General features: G+C 35.8%; 1 protein-coding gene across 1 annotated transcript; it reads right to left on the reverse strand.

The window, feature by feature from the left end:
- Positions 1-1,093: 1,093 nt before the first annotated feature.
- On the reverse strand, positions 1,094-6,781 carry LOC114319391 (putative receptor-like protein kinase At3g47110). Its single transcript, XM_082874770.1, has 3 exons — positions 2,705-6,781; positions 1,606-1,995; positions 1,094-1,351 (listed from the first exon to the last, which is right to left on the reverse strand). Exons 1-2 carry the CDS (start codon positions 5,382-5,384, stop codon positions 1,616-1,618), a joined length of 3,060 nt encoding a protein of 1,019 aa, XP_082730896.1. The 5' UTR covers positions 5,385-6,781; the 3' UTR covers positions 1,094-1,351; positions 1,606-1,615.
- Positions 6,782-17,962: the final 11,181 nt, after the last annotated feature.

Genomic DNA, 17,962 nt, shown 5'->3' on the forward strand with positions numbered 1-17,962 from the left:
CTACATGACTATTAATGTATCATTTTCTTTCTAATTTTCAATAGAAATTAACTTAGGAGTAAACTAGCAAAAATTTGAAACATGAAAGGTCAAAATAAAGTGAGAAAGTGGTCAAACATAAAATGGTAATGTATAATTTACTCGTAATACTAACCATTTGTGAGTTTGATTATCACAAATGACATAAGTAAATGTGTATCACAAATGTGTATCAGTTATACTATAAGAGTCATAACTAACAAAAATAAGTTATCATCAAATATCACATGAGTTATAACCAAACAACTCTTTTATCATAACTAAAAGAATGTCATAACTAATAAGACAAGAAGTTATAACTAAAGACATAAAAGTCATAATCAAAAGTGCATATGGTACAAACCCATAAAATTTTCCAAAATTTTAAAGTGTTTAAAATTTTAAAATAAAAAATTTATTTAATTTTTTATTCTTATCATATTCTATATATGGCTTTTAGAACTATTTTTTGAATGTCAAGTGAGATTATATATTGCTTTTTGAATAATTTTATGTTTGGTGGGATTTGGACTTGAATTTATATTATGCTTTTGAGTTAGATAGTACTGTGCCCTTAAATTTATTGGGTAAATTATATTTTCTATCTTTCAAATTATCATTCGAATTTTATTTTAGTCATTTATCTTTTACTTACTAATTAAGATTTTAAACTTCAACCATTAAGATTTTATTTTAGTCATTTATATTTTCTATCTTTCAAACTTCAACCATTAAGGGAAACAAATACGAAAAAAATTAGACATTAAATCTATAACTTTGACTCAAATTTCACCTCGGCTATTCATATTTCAATTTTTACTCAAATTTTAAATAATGAGATGACGGAATGACTTTGTTAAAACTCGGATTGAAATCTGAGAGTTTAATTGTTACAATTAAAAAGTTGATGAACCAAAATAAAATTAAGGTAAAAGTTGAAGGGTGGAAACAGTAAATTATCCAAGTTTTTATTTTATTTTTGGAACCTTATTAGTAAATACTTGAATATCAAACAAGCAAAGAAGGTTGATCTCCAAATTTCAATTTTGAACGACAATTTAACAATGACTAAAGAGTAAAATCTATATAGACATGCAATTTCAAGCAAAAGACATACAACAAAATGATAATTTTAAAGGGATACAGACAGTAATTCTAGTCATACAATCTTAGCTGGGGACATTTCAAATGAACACATTTTTATATAATGCAATCTAACCAAAGGAGAAAAAGTGACAGTTTTTTATTCAAGCAATAGATTAAAGATTGCTGATATGAAGATACTGAAGCCACCGCTTGTAGTCTTGTAGAGTAAACCATTATTGGAAGTAACCTGAGCAGCAAAAGGAAAAACATGCTTCGGTTCACTTACTCAAAAAAAAAGGGACAGGAAAAGTACTCTAGTAGAGTAACAGTGTATATAAACAAAAATTTTAGTAAATTTTCTTACCACTAGATACAAAGTCAATGGAGTCTACATTACTCTATGTATTTGTGTTTAGTAATAAAAAAACCATTATTGCATTATTGTATAGCATTTTCCATTTTGATATGCATATGCATAGCTCAAGCGGGTAAGATACACACCTTAAGGTTTTCATGTTGCAAAATCTCTTCCTACTTTCCAGTCTTGGTTCAACCCTTCATTCAAGTAAGTATTTTTGATGTTATGCAATTCACTAATAACACTTCCCATTCCCACTCGATCTCTTGGTGATTCCATTGAACATGCAACCCCAATTCTTAGAATGGAAACCATGCAGTCTTTAATCCACCTTGTTTTATGCTCCAATAGGATGTAGGGATCCACAATCTCCATCACTCGTTCCGGCAAAGCATTCTTAACGAATATATGTAGATTTAAATGATCCTTAAACATATCATCAGTTGGTTTCTTACCTGTAAACATCTCTAGTAAAAGAATCCCAAAGCTGTATACATCTCCTAGTGTGGAAGTCATGTCACCCATGCCATACTCTGCAAAATGTTTCTAATGTTAGTGTGAAAGTGAATCTAGTTAGTTGGCATAATTGTAATCCCAATAAAAAAAAATATTTATTAATTTTTTAAGACGGTTTTAATGTTGTATGATGGCCTTAATTTCAAGTTTTTTGGTTGGTGCGTGCGTGACTGAGTGAGATCATTGTTAAGAACAACATAGTTTAATTATATTTTTCATTGAAGCAAACGGATATTAGTCTTGCATTGGAGAGGTATATCAAAATCAACTATACAAGTTTCCAAGATTTGAGTAAGATTTTGCAAGATGCTTTGGTTGCAAAGTATTATAATAATTCTTTCCACTAGTAGATACCATGGACTATTTTGGTAAGACTAAACTTTCAAACTAGAATTACATAAAGAAGATTTTTTTTTTTTTCTATACAAAAAAAAAAGAGAAGCAGAGGAGGAGGCATAGAGGATTAACTCAAGCTTGCTAACAGTAAGGAGGTGGAAGTACACATTGGGAGCATCAAGAAATGACATAGAATATGTATAAAAAAATTGTTAAAAAATATGCAGGCGCACACTATTTTGTAGAAAGCCATGGTTTTTTGTATGGTTGTTTATGCTGAAATTATTCTACCATGCAATGTGCATATATATGTATGTGTGTGTATATATATAACTTTCCCTATTGCAAGTTTAGGTTTTCTACACCATGGAACTTGAAAAGATTTTGTACCTGGAGCAACATAGCCTATGGTTCCCCTTATTGCAACTGAATTGCTTTGACCTTGTGCCACATCACTTGAAACGGTAGAAATAATTTTTGCTAACCCGAAATCTCCAATATGGGCTGTCATCTCATCATCCAAAAGAACATTACTCGGCTTTAGATCACCATGAATAATTGTAGGCTCACAACCACAATGAAGATAGTCAAGTGCAGAAGCGACATCAATGGAAATGTCCAATCTTTGAATTAGTTTTAGATTTCTGTGTTTTTCTGGCTGCTCATGGTCTCCCATTCCAACTTGATGCAACCATTTATCCAAGTTTCCATTGGCCATAAATTCATATACTAAAGCTTTGAATTCATCACCATTGAAATCCACACTGGAACAAATGCTCAAAATTTTTAATAGATTTCGGTGCCTTATGGCTCTTAGTGCCTTGCATTCTAACATGAAGCTCTTAGAAGCTCCTGTGGTCTGAAGATTGAGCACTTTCACTGCCACAACCTTCTGAACTTGATCAAGAATCCCTCTGTAAACTGAAGCATAGCTCCCAACACCAATTAGATTAGCCTCTGAGAATCCATTGGTGGCTTTGAGAAGCTCTGCATAAGAAACCCTCAAAAATTGATGCATGATTTGGGACGTGCTAGAGGTCTTCTGTTTTGAAACATGACACCGTCGAAAAAATATAAAGAAGCTAACAAACAAAGATAAAAGTATCACAAGAACAACCACCACTAGGATCACTTTCATCCCGTGAGATAGCTTATTCTTGCTTGATTTGGAGGATGGACAAGGAGGAAGGTCTAATTCTTCAATGCCTCCACATAGATCATTATTTCCAACAATTGAAATTGCACTAGAATTTCCGAACACTCCTTGCATGGGAACTGGTCCATGTAACATATTAAAAGACAAATTCAACATATCTAATTGAAGCTCACCTAGATGACTTGGGATCATCCCCGACAAATTGTTGCGCGAAAGATCCAATACTCTTAAGCCCCTCAGCGTGCTCAAACTTTGAGGTATCTCTCCTTCAAATGAATTCGCCTTCAACAGCAGCCATTCCAGACTCAAACAACTGCTCAGAGTGTTTGGTATGAATCCTGATAATCTATTATAGGACAAATCCATGATTGCAAGATTTTTCAAAGACCCAACTTCTAATGGAAGAGAACCAGTCAGTGTATTGTGATATAACAAGAGGCGTATTGAAATGGAGGAGAGATTCATAATTTTAGGGGGTATTGAACCATTAAGATTATTTTTACAAAGGTCTAATTCCAACAAGCTATGACAATTGCCCAAACTCGGAGGTATGCTTCCACGGATGTTGTTTTCTCCCAAGTTTAGAGTAATCAACGAAGTCAAATTACCAAGCGAAGATGGAAGTTCTGTGAATTTGTTCTGGTCTAAGTACAGACCATGCAGCTTTTGAAGTCTTCCAATGGAGGACGGAATAGGGCCAGCAAGATTATTTGCTGACATAGATAAGACAGTGAGGTTGAGGAGGTTCCCGATGCCTGAAGGAATGATTCCGTGTATCTGATTTTTCTGCAAATCTATGCTGCTAAGATATGTGGAGAGATTAGCTATGGAGTCAGGCAATGAACCTCTAAAAAGATTGTGAGCCGCTTCAATAAATTGTAAACTGGTGCAATTTTTTAGAGACGAAATAAAAGTGAGGTCATCCTGCAACCGATTTTGAGAAACACTTATCCATCGAAGACTCAGAAGTTTTCCAAGATCTCTCGGCATTGTCCCGCTGAAATAATTTTCACCAAATTGTATCGATTCGAGCTTCGAAGCGTGTGACAATGAAGTAGGAATTGTTCCAGTAAATAAATTGCTGACAAGATTAAGAAACTTGAGATTACGAAGTGTGGAGCCTATATCAGGAGGAATATTTCCTTCAAGTTGGTTGAAAGCTACTGATAACGAAATGATGGTAGAGATATTGTAAAGGCCAGATGGAACCTTGCCGGATAAGTTATTCCCATATAACACGACAAATCTCAGGCGTCGAAGCCTAGTAATTTCCGCAGGAATCTCCCCATGCAAATTACATTCCGATAAATAGATTTGAAAAAGAGATGAGAGGTTTCCAATGAAAGAAGAGATGGTTCCTGAAAGCTTGTTTTTATTCAAGGCTAAAGTTCGAAGCCTTGACAAAGAGCCCAACTCAGCTGGGATGTTTCCGGTTAGATTGTTGTTGACCAAGTCCAGCCATTCAAGTTTTGAGCAACGAGAAAGGTTGTTTGGTATTCCACCTCGAAACGAATTGTTGCCGAATTCTATTATTTGAAGCCGAGACAAGCGACCCATCTCCTGTGGAATTGGGCCGTGGAAGCTATTGTTTGGAAGACGGATTCTTTCGAGGAAGGAGAGGTTTCCCACATGAGATGAGAGCGATCCAACCAGTCCTTGGGACCTTAGAGTTATCCCAATGACTCTATCAGGATGTCGGCGACTACACAAAATGCCGTTCCAGAGACAGAAGTGGAGTGAATTATTCCAGGAAGAGAGGGCACCGAATGGGTCTTGAACAATTGCAGCCTTGAAGGCCTCCAATGCTGCTCTATCTGTCTCATTATTTGCCATGATGCATTTTGCTGCAGGGATGCTGAACAAGTAGCACCACAACACAAGGGCAGTGTAGAGCACAATAACCAATTTTGCCATGTTTTTTTTTTTTTAATGATGAATCGATTATTTTATCAGGGTGGCTGGTATATATATAATATTCTAATCTGAAATTTCTTAGCTCTTTAAAGTGTGCACCATTAAAAATAAATAAATAAATTTTGTTGAGACAGAGTGAAGGTTGCAAGAGGGAATATGATTGAAGGTGATGGTGATGGTGGTGGACCAAGAAAGACCAGTGCATCCCTCTCTTTTAAAAAATTATAAATATCTTATTATCATAATTTTTTATATAACATAATTAACAGAAATAAGGTTAATTGTTATTCGATTAGAAATTTGAAAGCGTGAAATATAATTTGCAGAATCATAAAAGACAATCTGTATATTAGGAAAACTTCAAGGGATGTATTCATAATTTATCAAAAAAAAATAAAAATAAAAATTGCTAGGTACCATCATTGATTCAATATTCTAGGTGTTTGGCTCTTGATTTACAGTCCGTCTGTTTTTGCAAAATTTTTATTTTTAATATTTTATGGTATTTGGTACAATGAAAAACAAAAATTAGCAAAAAAATATGAGAAAAGTTAGGGGTCATGAAATTTTTTTCATGAAAATGATTACTGTGTGGTGCTTTATTCTAATCCAAGGGTCACAAAACTTTCATAATTATTTTCATGAAAGGTTTTTCATGATACCTAGCATTGTTGAAAAAATATTTTTCATAATTTGTGGAAAGCAAGCTTATTGGGTAGGAAAATATTTTCTACTTTTAAAAGATAAAAAAATATTTTTCATACTAAAATCTTACTAATGTTATCACTAGTAATCAAAATTGGACAGGTTTCTCTGGTTGGTTTTTCCAACTAGAGGGTGTTGTTGGTACTTTGTGGGCTTACCATAGAGCCCACACTGATTATTTGAATTTTTAATGTGTAGGGTTCGTCAAGTATTTTACCTCTGAAAAAAATCAAGTTTATCAAATATAGATTGTGATTGTATCGGATTACATTTGTGTTAATAATTTATTTTTAAAATCATATTGACCGTTGATACAAATGTGATTTGATCAAGTGACAATTGAAATCCAATAAACCTGATTTTTTACAGCGATGAAATACTCGATGATCCCAACACATTGATGGTTCGAATTATCGATATGAGCTCTATGGTAGGTCCATGCATAATCCGATTTAAGCTGAAGAGAAAAAAAATAGTTTTATTATTAACAAAGTCACTGATTATATTAGTTTTAAAGTCACAATAAAATATAAAAAAATATTTTGTTAAAAAAATTCGCCACTCCAATTTATTAGATTGAAGAGAAGAAAATATTCTCACTATTAACTAAGCCTCTAGTAATATTTGTTTCACAATAAAACATAAAATAATATTTAGTTAAAAAATAAATAAATTATGTAAATGTCTCTGTAGTTTACACAATATATTAATTTAGTCTCTATTATTTTAATTTGTTTAATTTTGCCCTTTAACTTAACCGATTGTGGCATATTATTTCAATAAATAACGACTGTTAGGTTTGGTGGACGAAAAGTTATCATGTGCTCAAATGATATGTCAATTTGGTTATTTTAGTTTACACAATGTATCAATTTAGTTTCTATCACATATTATTTAAAGGGACTAAATTGATACATCGTTTGAGTTTCCGTCAACCAAACCTAACGCCAATTATTTATTGGATCAATATGACACAATCCGTTAAATTAATAAACGGAATCGAACAAATTAAAATAACAAAAGTTTAATTGATATATCATGTAAATTACAACCACCATGTGCATAATTTACGCCAAAAAAATTCTGTCAAGACTAACAAAACGTGATTTCAACTTTCAAAGCAATCAATTCAACGGAACAGAACCTCCATGGAAAAGAAGTCAAGAAGGTGGAGTTATTCGGAAAAATTACCTCAAAGCGACAGACCATATTACGTAGAGGACTGGGTTCTTCTCTAATCAGTAAACAAAACGTGATTTCAACTTACACAGCAATCTATTCAACGGAACAGAACTTCCATGGAAAAGAAGTCAAGAAGGTGGAGTTATTCGGAAAAGATGGTCTTGTTAAAACAGATGTATAGAAAATTGTATTATTGAATAATGTATGCTTGTTGTATATCTGCATTACAAATGAGGGGTTCCTTATATAGATGTAGGTGTAGGGAGTAGGTGGTGGTAGGTGAGTGTAGTAGGTGAGTGTAGTAGGTGAGTGTGTGGTAGGTGATGGTAAGGGTGTGGTAGTTTACATTTTACAATTTACATTTTACATTAACAGCCCCCCTCAAACTCAAGGAGGATAGGTACTAGCCAACTTGAGTTTGGAGAGAGTAACAAAACAGAAAAATAGGCTGACAATTAAAAATGGGATAGGAGACACTGTATGGTCGTGTCGGACCGTTGTAGCAGACAGTTTACGGGGTCATGTCGGACCGTTGTAGCAGACACTGTGTGGTCGTGTCAGACCGATGTAGAAGACAGTTTATGGGGTCATGTCGGACCGTTGTAGCAGGACAGTTTACGGGGTCATGTCGGACCGTTGGAGAAGACAGTTTATGGGGTCATGTCGGACCGATGTAGAAGCTGACCGGAATCAATGTCAGGACAGTTTATGGGGTCATGTCGGACCGATGTAGAAGCTGACCGGAATCAATGTCGGGACAGTTTATGGGGTCATGTCGGACCGTTGTAGAAGACAGTTTACGGGGTCATGTCGGACCGATGTAGTAGGACAGTTTACGGGGTCATGTCGGACCGTTGAAGCAGGACAGTTTACGGGGTCATGTCGGACCGATGTAGAAACTGTGGTGGTGCACCGTGGAGGCGACTTAGGGAGTGCGCCATGAGCGACTTATACATGATACTGGTATAACCCCCCCTCAAACTCAAATAGGTGTGAAGATAGAAACCTATTTGAGGTTGAAACAAAGGGATTGATAAAGCTGACCGGTGTAGAAGACACTGTATGAGTGTGTATATAGGCTGCCCAAAAAATATACATGGATGTAGATATCGAGCCCTCAAAAGTCGTGCCCTCAAAAGGTGTGCCCGCATATCGAGCCCTCAAAAGTCGTGCCCTCAAAAGGTGTGCCATCAAAAGACGTGCCCGAATGCATCAAAAGGCGTGCCATGAAAAGGCGTGCCAGTTTGTCGGCGAGAAGAGGCGCGCGATGCGCGTGGCTGTCTCTGTGTCATGGTCTTTATAAACCGAAGCGGAGGAGGCAGAAACTGAGACAGAAAAACTGAGAGAAACCTCTGAAAAATTCTTCATTTTGCTGAGAAAGAGAGGTCGTTTTGCTGAGAGAGATAGTCTGTAACACTCTGTTGCTGTTGCCCAGAAAATGGCTTCGTCGTCCCGTGGGCTGCTTACCCTCTTTCCCGACCTCAATGAGTCCACAGGAGAGAGAACTGGTGCGGTGGCCAGTGAACCTCAACCAAACACTGCTGGGTTTGCTCCGCTGAACTTTCCGATGCGGACGGTGGAGCAAAAAATGGCTGTGCAGTCGGATGTGAAGGCCAATCAGTATACTCTGAAGGCATGTGTGGAAAGCATGACGGCGGTCACAAACTTGTCGAACCGGCTGCAGAGTAGGACAAATGAGGTGCAGCATTTAAACTCCCAGCTGGCTCTGCTCCAACGCATGTATAAGGATGCGCGAGCAGAGATAAGCGTGCTAAGGGCAGAAAACAAGGAGCTGAAGCGGAAGGCCACCGTGATGTTCCGATTTGGAGGGCCGCCATATGCTGCAGTGGAGGAGCAGGGAGTACTGATCATGCCCAGTGGAGTGGGAAACACGGAGGCAACACCGGCAAGGGTCGGCCAGGACGGAGGCAAAAAAAAGAGACCTGCAGCAGAGTAGAGAAGGGAAAAGAAAAATCCCACTGTGGGTGTGGTTGTTTTTTTTTTTTTTGTTTTTTTTTTTTTTTTTTTTTGTTTTTGTGTGTGTAAAATGGTGATCGGGGTGAGGCCCGATATGAATAAAATGAGTTTGCAGTTCGTCTTCGTCCTCTTTGTTTGTCTGTTTTTTTTTTGTTTTTTTTTTTTTTTTTTTTTTTTTATAAATAAAATAAATACATAAATAAATAAAAGAAAAGAAAAGAAAAGAAAAGAAAGAATGTGGAGCAACGGGTGAGGCGCAAAAGGTGATGATAATGTTTGGTGAGTGGAGAATAAAGAAAAGAAAAGAAAGGAGTTGTGTGGTGTGGGTTATGATGACAAAAGATTAGAATAAACATATATGTGCGTTGGGTGTGCCTGAGAGAGAGAGATTAAAGTGCATTGGGTCTGGGTGGTGCTGGTGGAGCTGTAAAAAAAAAAAAAAAAAAAAAAAAAAAAAAAAATAATAATAAAATGTTGGCATTAGAAATCCCGTGGGTGTGTGTGAGTGTGGGTCACAAGAAAAAAAGAGGGATAGAGAGAGAGAAGCATTCAAGAATGTCAGGAGTTGGTCCGAGCGCACAAGACTGGGAGCCGGTGGTGTACATTTTGGGTGGTGACTCGGTGGCGAGGAGGGTGTTGTGGTGGTGGCTCCGCCGGGTTTAGGGAGGAGAGAGAGCTTGCGGGCTCGAGCGACCTGGTCGAGGATGGATCGCCATGAGCCACGGGAAGCGAGGTCTTGGAGGGAGGAGAGCTCGTAGCAGAGGTCGTTGAGGGTGGCGAACTGGCGCGTCAGTGGGTCGTCGAAGCGGCGGACGACGGACCAGACGGTGGAGACGGGAGCGGCGATGTGGTGGAGCAGCACTGGTTGGGACCCACGGCGTGAGTGTGGTAGCGCGCGACGGAGTCCGGCACCGGAGTGGCGCACGTGAGAGGGGTAGAGAGAGAATAGCCAAACCAACTTCCATGAAGGGAGTCACAGGACGTGCTTGAAGCACAAGATCGATTTACTTGATGTGGAGAACTAGGAGTGCAAGTACACTTTGATTGAAGGTGAAGCATTGAGCGGCAAGCTTGAATCTCTCTCTGATGAGGTCAAGTGTGAGACTATTGATGGCGGAAGTAAGGTGACAAGCACAAGCTACTATCTCGCCAAAGGCGACATGGAACTCACCGAAGAGGAAATGGCAGGTTTGTGTAAGTGATATGTGGTGAAAAACTCCCGCGGGCAGCGAAGGCAAGGTTGCCGGCCGGCTGCCCGCCGGAAAAAAAAAAATATAGGCCTAAATCTTATAGCTCTGATACCATGTTAAAACAGATGTATAGAAAATTGTATTATTGAATAATGTATGCTTGTTGTATATCTGCATTACAAATGAGGGGTTCCTTATATAGATGTAGGTGTAGGGAGTAGGTGGTGGTAGGTGAGTGTAGTAGGTGAGTGTAGTAGGTGAGTGTGTGGTAGGTGATGGTAAGGGTGTGGTAGTTTACATTTTACAATTTACATTTTACATTAACAGGTCTATTTTAAAAAATACATTCGTTATTTATGTTTTAGTGACAAATTTAATAAATTGAATAAGTTACAGATATCGGATCCATTTAGTTTTTATTTTTATTTTTATTTTTTATGTATGACTTGACAAAATGAACAATTTACTAAGATCCGCCGAATATATTATTAATGAAATAAATTAGTTGGATGTAATTTGTTGACAATTCTGGGTGTGAAATCAAAGAATTTGAGAAAGCCGGGGGAGAAGGGTATTACAGGTGTCGCGGAGCTAAAAACAAAACAACTATACAGAGAGTCAAACGCCTTCCCACCTACGCCAACCCCCTCACTGTCAAAAATAAAAAATAATAAAAATAAAATAATTTCATTTGATTCCCTTAATTATCGCCATTTTTTTCTATTAGTTTTATTTTATTCTTATTGCAATTTTTAAGTTTTTAACTTCAACTAATATGAATTGAAAAAGATTATCTAAATCAATAACAGTTAAAATCTAATTTAATAATAAAAAAGGTCAAAATAAATCAACGGTTCTCTAAGTTTTATTTGTGGTATATTTTGTTTGATTTTTTGGGATATCATATAAATTTTTACAGTGTTTATTGTTATTTCTGATTTGTGTTTAGTATGATTTTTAGTGTACTGCAAACCAATATGTTATGCCACCAGATTTAATTTAAATTTTGATTACATTACCAATGATTTGAAAATCCTATCAGGAAAATAACCAAACACAAACCTGCATCCAAATCATTGGCAATATAATCAAATTAAATTAAATCTCATGTCTTAATTAAGTGAGATCGATGACATGAATAGAAAGAAAAAAAAAATTATAAAAAATTATAGAAAAAATTCAGAGTTTGATAATTCAAACAAAATAAATCTTGAATTTCTAATTTTATCAATTCAAACCCTAATTTTTTGATTTGTTTTTAATCTAAAATATTTGCATATTTATGTTGAGTAAAATAAAAAAATAGAATTTTAGCCATTAAATTCAATGTAAGTTGTACATATAATATGTTTTACTATTTTTGTTTTTAGTTTCAATTAGCCAAGTTTTAAGTATTTGGAATTAATCAAAAACTAATTCATAAAATGATTATTATACAAGCATTAAACCAAGATTAGAGCTATAAACAAACCAGACTTCTTGCGTTCAACTCATTAAAAGCTCGTTTGAAATTGTCTCATTACGTAAGCAAGCCAAGTTCAAATATATTTTAAAACTCATTAAGATTTTAAGTCAAACTTAAACCACCTATTACTTAATTTAATTTGGTTATATGAATTATAAAGACTGGTGCTACATTCTCTAATTTTGTCTCTCCAATTTCACCTCTAATGCCGTGACCCACTCCCATGTGAAGTGGTTCCACATTCCTCTCCCTCTCATCTTTAGTTTCTCTAATTCTTCATCATTAGAGGTGGACTTGAGAGAGTAAAATTAGGGAGATGAATCATTATTCTTATATAAACCAAATTACCCATGATTAGCTTGATTAAAACTCGCTTAAGATAAATTCAAATGCTATGTAAGTCACACTAAAATTCATCAAAATTTTAAATCAAACCTAAATAACCTATTAATTGGCTTGACTCAATTTATTTAACCAATTCAGTTTTTCTTCTTATTTGGGCAGGTCTGAGGATTTGAAAGTCACATGTTTCTTAAAAATCTCAAGAATCCATCTTCCTTCATTTTCTAATACTATGGAAACTTTTTCAACAGTAAGAATGTTGCTTTATTTTACTTTTTATTTATTTATTTGTATATGGATAAATTATTGTTGTAAACTTATTCATTATGTTCAAAAATTGCTTTCAAGGCTCTTAAAACAACACTTTAAGAAAGCTTCTACTGATTTGAACTGTTACATATTTGTTGTTAGTTTATGTAAAAATCAACCATTTAGAACCCAAATAATATTTTAGTAACTTTACTCATTTTGGGGCTCTTTTTCCACTAACGTGATTATGGGTTAAATGTCAACAAAGAAAAAGCTTTTTCTTAAGACTTTTTTGGACCCATAATCACGTTAGTGGAAAAAGAGCCCCAAAGACTTTTTTTTATTTTATTTTTTGGGACCCATAATCACGTTAGTGGAAAGAGAGTCCCAAAAACTTTTTATTTTTTATTTATTTATTTTTTAAATCAGCAAAGAAAAAAATTTTATTAGAGAAAAGGAGATCAATACAAAGAAGGAAAGGGCCGCAGGACAAACTGCATTTTTACCAAGAATGAAGTTGGCATCAGGCCAATCACGTGCACTCAGCAGCGAAGGAACAGCAACACCAAAAAAACAGAGGAAAAAAACAAGTTGGATTGGAGAGATTCCAATACAACACACCCAGCATCCTTTTGTTAGACTAAATTTAATTATTTAGTTATTTTGGTGATCCATATAATATGGTAATATGAATTATAGATTTAATAAGATTATAATTTCATATATTAAACCATAAGTTATTATCTAATTGGTCAATAAATGGAGTAATTTCCAAGTCTCCCACCTACTTTGATAGACAAGTGGAGTTACAGTTATATTAGGAAACTGGTTATCTGCCTATGTATAAAAGTACATTTAGATCACCCATCAATTATTCTCAATATAACATAGTCTAAAGAGGGTCAAGAGAGAGAAACTTTTTTCTACCAATGTTGTTATTATGTTTATGTTCAATCAATTTTAGATCAGTCGAAAGTATCGTATAACTGATCCGAGTATGTTATTTCTTTTCCGCATTATATTATTATTTGTGTAAATCATGATAGTTCACAATTTTGGATTATAAAGGTTGTTATATGCATAACACCATAAAATTATTTATATGTGATATCAGAACACTGGTTAGAGAATATCATGATTTTTCATTAAATAAAATTAATGATTTTTAATTTATGTCCGTCGTTGATTGTTTGTATATTATTATTAGTTGTGAGACATGATTTGAACGGATTACGATTTAGGAATTGTGCTCAAGTTTGATTATGCTTTTATTGTGTGTGTATATATATCTTTTATGAATAATATTTATGAATCTACAATGTACACTTTATGATTACACCTATTATTTCGATGAAGTTATATTCTCCATTGGTTTGTGGAATACTTTTGATTGATGACTCATCCATGATCATCTATATTGGTGGTAAAGATTATGTTGAATTATTATTTTCAAATAAATCAAATAATGTGACGATCGGGTCTTTGTTTCCCCCTCTCTTTTCCTTTTTCTCCTTCACTCTGTTATTTTGCTCTCGTTAAGTTTGAAAATGTCAAAAAATTTGTTTCAAATGAAGTTCTTATTCTTGTTTTTGTTCGGTGATTGAATTTCACCCGTTTCAGAGAGGGCGCGGTCGAGTCCGGGGTGCCCGGGGGCCGAACCAAAGAATTTTGGTCTACTGGGCTAGGGCTGCACGTGCGGTGCCCTTGGCCGCACGTCCAGGATGGGAGCCGTACGTGCGGGAGGCCAAGCCGCACGTGCAGGGAGAGGGTATTTTCAGTGGGTTGCATACTGCTAGAAATGCACGTGCGTGAGGAAGTGCGGGGAGGTGCCGCACGTGCGGGAGGCACATGCCGCACGTGCGGGAATGGGCTCCTCACGTGCGGGAAAGGCCCAGGTCCGATGCTCTATTTTTATTTCTCTTTTTGGCCGAATTGAATCTCATTTTTGGGTCTCTCTCTCTCTCTAACTAAGCCCTATTTTCTCCTCATTCTATCTAGAAATCCTCACCAAAACACCAAAACTCCTTGATTCTTGCAATCTTTGGGCCAAGATCCTCATCATCTTCCTCTAAATGTTGAAGATCAAGAACTAGGGCTTCACTTGGTGTGGTGGTAGTCCAAGATCCTCTCATCCTTTGACTCTAGGGTTTCATCCTCCTCTTCATCAAACTTTGAGGTAGGGTTTCTTTTGAGTTATATATATGTTTATGTAAGTTTTAAATTGATTTTGTGAGTTTCTTTTGCAATTTCAAAAATGGGTTTGGTGTTTCAAAAGAAAAGTTGATGGTTTTTATGAAATAAACACTACCTTGTGTTCTTTTAAAGATTTTCTTGAGTTATTGGACAATATGAGTGAGGATTCAAGAGTAAGGTGAGACTTTATGAAAGAGATGATCAATGTTAGGGTTTTTTTTTTTTTTGTTGTTGTTGTTGTTGTTGTTGTTGTTAAAACCTAGAATATTGGGGCTTTTTGAAAACATGGGGAAATCCATAGAATAAATTTCTTTTCTTGAGTAAATATGGGTGAGGGAGTGTGGAGTTCACATTTTTGGAAAGAAATGTGGAAATCTCCTTGACATAAGAAAATGGAGGAGTTACTTTTAAATTGTTATTAGATGCATGAAAAATATTAAATTGAGAGATGATAATTGTTAAAGTCGTAGATTGTTTGTCCAAAATTGTATTACAACCTTGAGATGATGAAATGATGGAAGTGAATGAAATTGGAAACATGTCATTATGTTATTGATAGATTGTAGTCAGTTTTGGTTAATTGTGGAATGACATTGAAAGAAAGATGGAAGTTTTATTTATTTTATAATATTGGATGAAGCCTTGCTGAAAGTGGAGAAATATGTCAACTATGATAATTGTTGCATCGATCCTTTCTAAAACCTTGCATATCATGAACATTGGTTTGAGAATTTGGCTCTCTTTGAGAATGTAATATTGTGAATGAAACCATGGAGGAATGCTATGAGATATCATGTATTGCATCATATTCTCATTTAATTTATCATCTTTATTGCACTTCTTGAAATGAATTGGAAAACGTTTACTTGAGAAAGATCCTGTTGTGATGAGAACTATGGAATTGGTTATGGGGTAAATACGTTGGTAAGCCCGGCTAGGTGGTGTAGATGAATTTGATAAGTTGGCCTGAGTGTCCATGGTGGAAGACCGGAAACCCACGCGGATAGGTATCGAGCCTTCCAGCTAATACAGGTAAAAATGACAGTTTGGTAGTACTTGTAGAGTCTACTTGCAGACACCAGTCTAGGGATTACTAGAGTCGTATTTACCGCCCCTTATGATTAAAACTGGATGTTTGGAAATTGATGAGATTGAAATTATGTTAATGAAACATGGTGATCTTCAAGAAAAGCATGGTATGTGATAATTTTGAAATGGTATTGCACGATATTGCATTTGCATTTAACATTGGTTATATTACATAAATATATATACTTTGTTAAGAAATTCTCTACTGGGTTTTATACTTACCCCTATGGGACTTTGGTGTAGGTAAAGATGTGGTGATCCCGCCGAACTGAGGGCGTGGATATTTTTGTGAAGAGTAAATGTAACGCCCTCAAACAAAACACCCATTAATTATATATATATCATCAGCATGCAATGAAAGAGAGGAAACATTTCATTATAATATTCATCAGAGTCTTACTAAATAAAAGCATTACATGTAACTTCAAATTAAATGCTCTACAGGCTTACATCTTTCCAAGCCAACACTTGGACAACAAAAGTATGAGTTCTAACTCAAGTCCAAATAAAGCCCTAGGCTTGAGTGTTTACATGTACTAACAAATAAAAACAAACAACTGAAAATAGTCTTCAAAATTCAAGTTCCTTCCAAGCTAAGTCCTTGGAGGTAGCTTATCACCTGAACCTGAAAATGATGTTCCCATATAGGGTGAGCCACAGCCCAGTAGAAATATACTAAACCAAATATAAGCATTGATTAAAGCAATGACATTCAATAGATGGTTAACCAAGATAATCAGTTACATCATTATACAATTTCATGACATTAATGTCTAAGACACGTTTTACTTTCCAACATTATCAATATGACTCAGAACCTGGCCAAACTTACAACAGTGAACTATATATATCAAATTCACATTCTTCCAATATCAACAAACAAATGAGACTCAAGCTCAAATCAAAACACTTCATACTTCCAGTTTGATACACATTTTAGTGCTGTATCAATAAAAACACTTCAATATAAATAAGCACACATAAAAGTGATGCTAATGGAGTCCATCCCCTATCTCCTCCCAAACAAAATCCGGTTTAGAGGTCCATCCCCTATCTTCCCCTAAACCGTGGAGTACATCCCCCATCTCCTCCCACACTAAACAATGTATGTAAACACATAACATATAACACACAATTAATACACATAATGTCTGTATTAATTCAGCAGTCAAAATGAACGACTCAACCAATGTGATTAGTTTCAGTTATCCCTAATCCACATGCAATGTCTACAACAATCACGACTATCCTCCACCGATAGCCCAAAACAGTTATTTCTAGATTTGGAAATAAATATATCAACAATTCAATAGGCGAGTGATTTAAATTATCCAACTCCACCATTTAATCAATGAATTCCTCAATTCTCTTAAATTAATTATACAAATTAATTAATTAATACAACTAGGGTTTTTCCCAACATTATCAAAGTAACCCCAACATATCAATATACCAAAACTTAGAACAAAACCTATAAAATGGAGTAGGAAATCCCTACCTCGAAGAAAACAACCCAAATGGAGAAGACAGAGATGAATACCCAAATACCAATGTGCTCCAAATCGCCAAATGTTCAGATTAAATGAAAGCCCTCGACTCCCTCTATCTTTTTAATAAAGCAACTAGGGTAGAAACCCACTCTAAATAGATCAAACCTAAGAGAGAAGGTGAGTAGGGAGAGAGAGAGGTCGGACCTAGGGTTTGGAATCAAAAAGAAGATGAAAAAGACTGATCAAAACCCGCTGCTGCGTATATAAACTGGACAGGCTCGCTCGAGCGAATACATGGTCGCTCGAGCGACCAGACACAAGAAAACCTCGCTCGAGCGAAGAAAAGCTCGCTCGAGCCAAGAATGCAATGCTACAGGTCTATACTAAACGCAAAATCTCGCTCGAGCGACCAAACTCCGGCTCGAGCGAAGAACCAAAAACAACTGCTCGCTCGAGCGACTAACTCCTCGCTCGAGCGAAGATCCAAAATTCTGGACAGCAACACTTGGTTTCTAAACCCAACCAACCTGAAACAAACCTGCCCAACACATCCTAACTCCAAAAGAGAAAATAAGGGACAACAACAACAATTATACAATGACAGACTCTACGGAACCTAAGTCCGGATACTATAATCAAATGGGAAAAGACCGGGGTCGCTATAACCTCCCCCCCTTAAAAGAATTTCGTCCCCGA

This window comes from Camellia sinensis, chromosome 6, assembly GCF_055761805.1.
Source record: "Camellia sinensis isolate YWXY chromosome 6, ASM5576180v1, whole genome shotgun sequence".
NCBI lineage: Eukaryota > Viridiplantae > Streptophyta > Magnoliopsida > Ericales > Theaceae > Camellia > Camellia sinensis.

What these genes read in the sequence shown, in the direction of transcription:
- LOC114319391 (XM_082874770.1), bottom strand. Translation starts at nt 5,384, where the DNA reads ATGGCAAAATTGGTTATTGTGCTCTACACTGCCCTTGTGTTGTGGTGC. An exon ending in CATAGGCTATGTTGCTCCAG is followed by an intron (nt 1,996 to 2,704) that starts GTACAAAATCTT and finishes AACATTTTGCAG; the next exon opens with AGTATGGCATGGGTGACATG.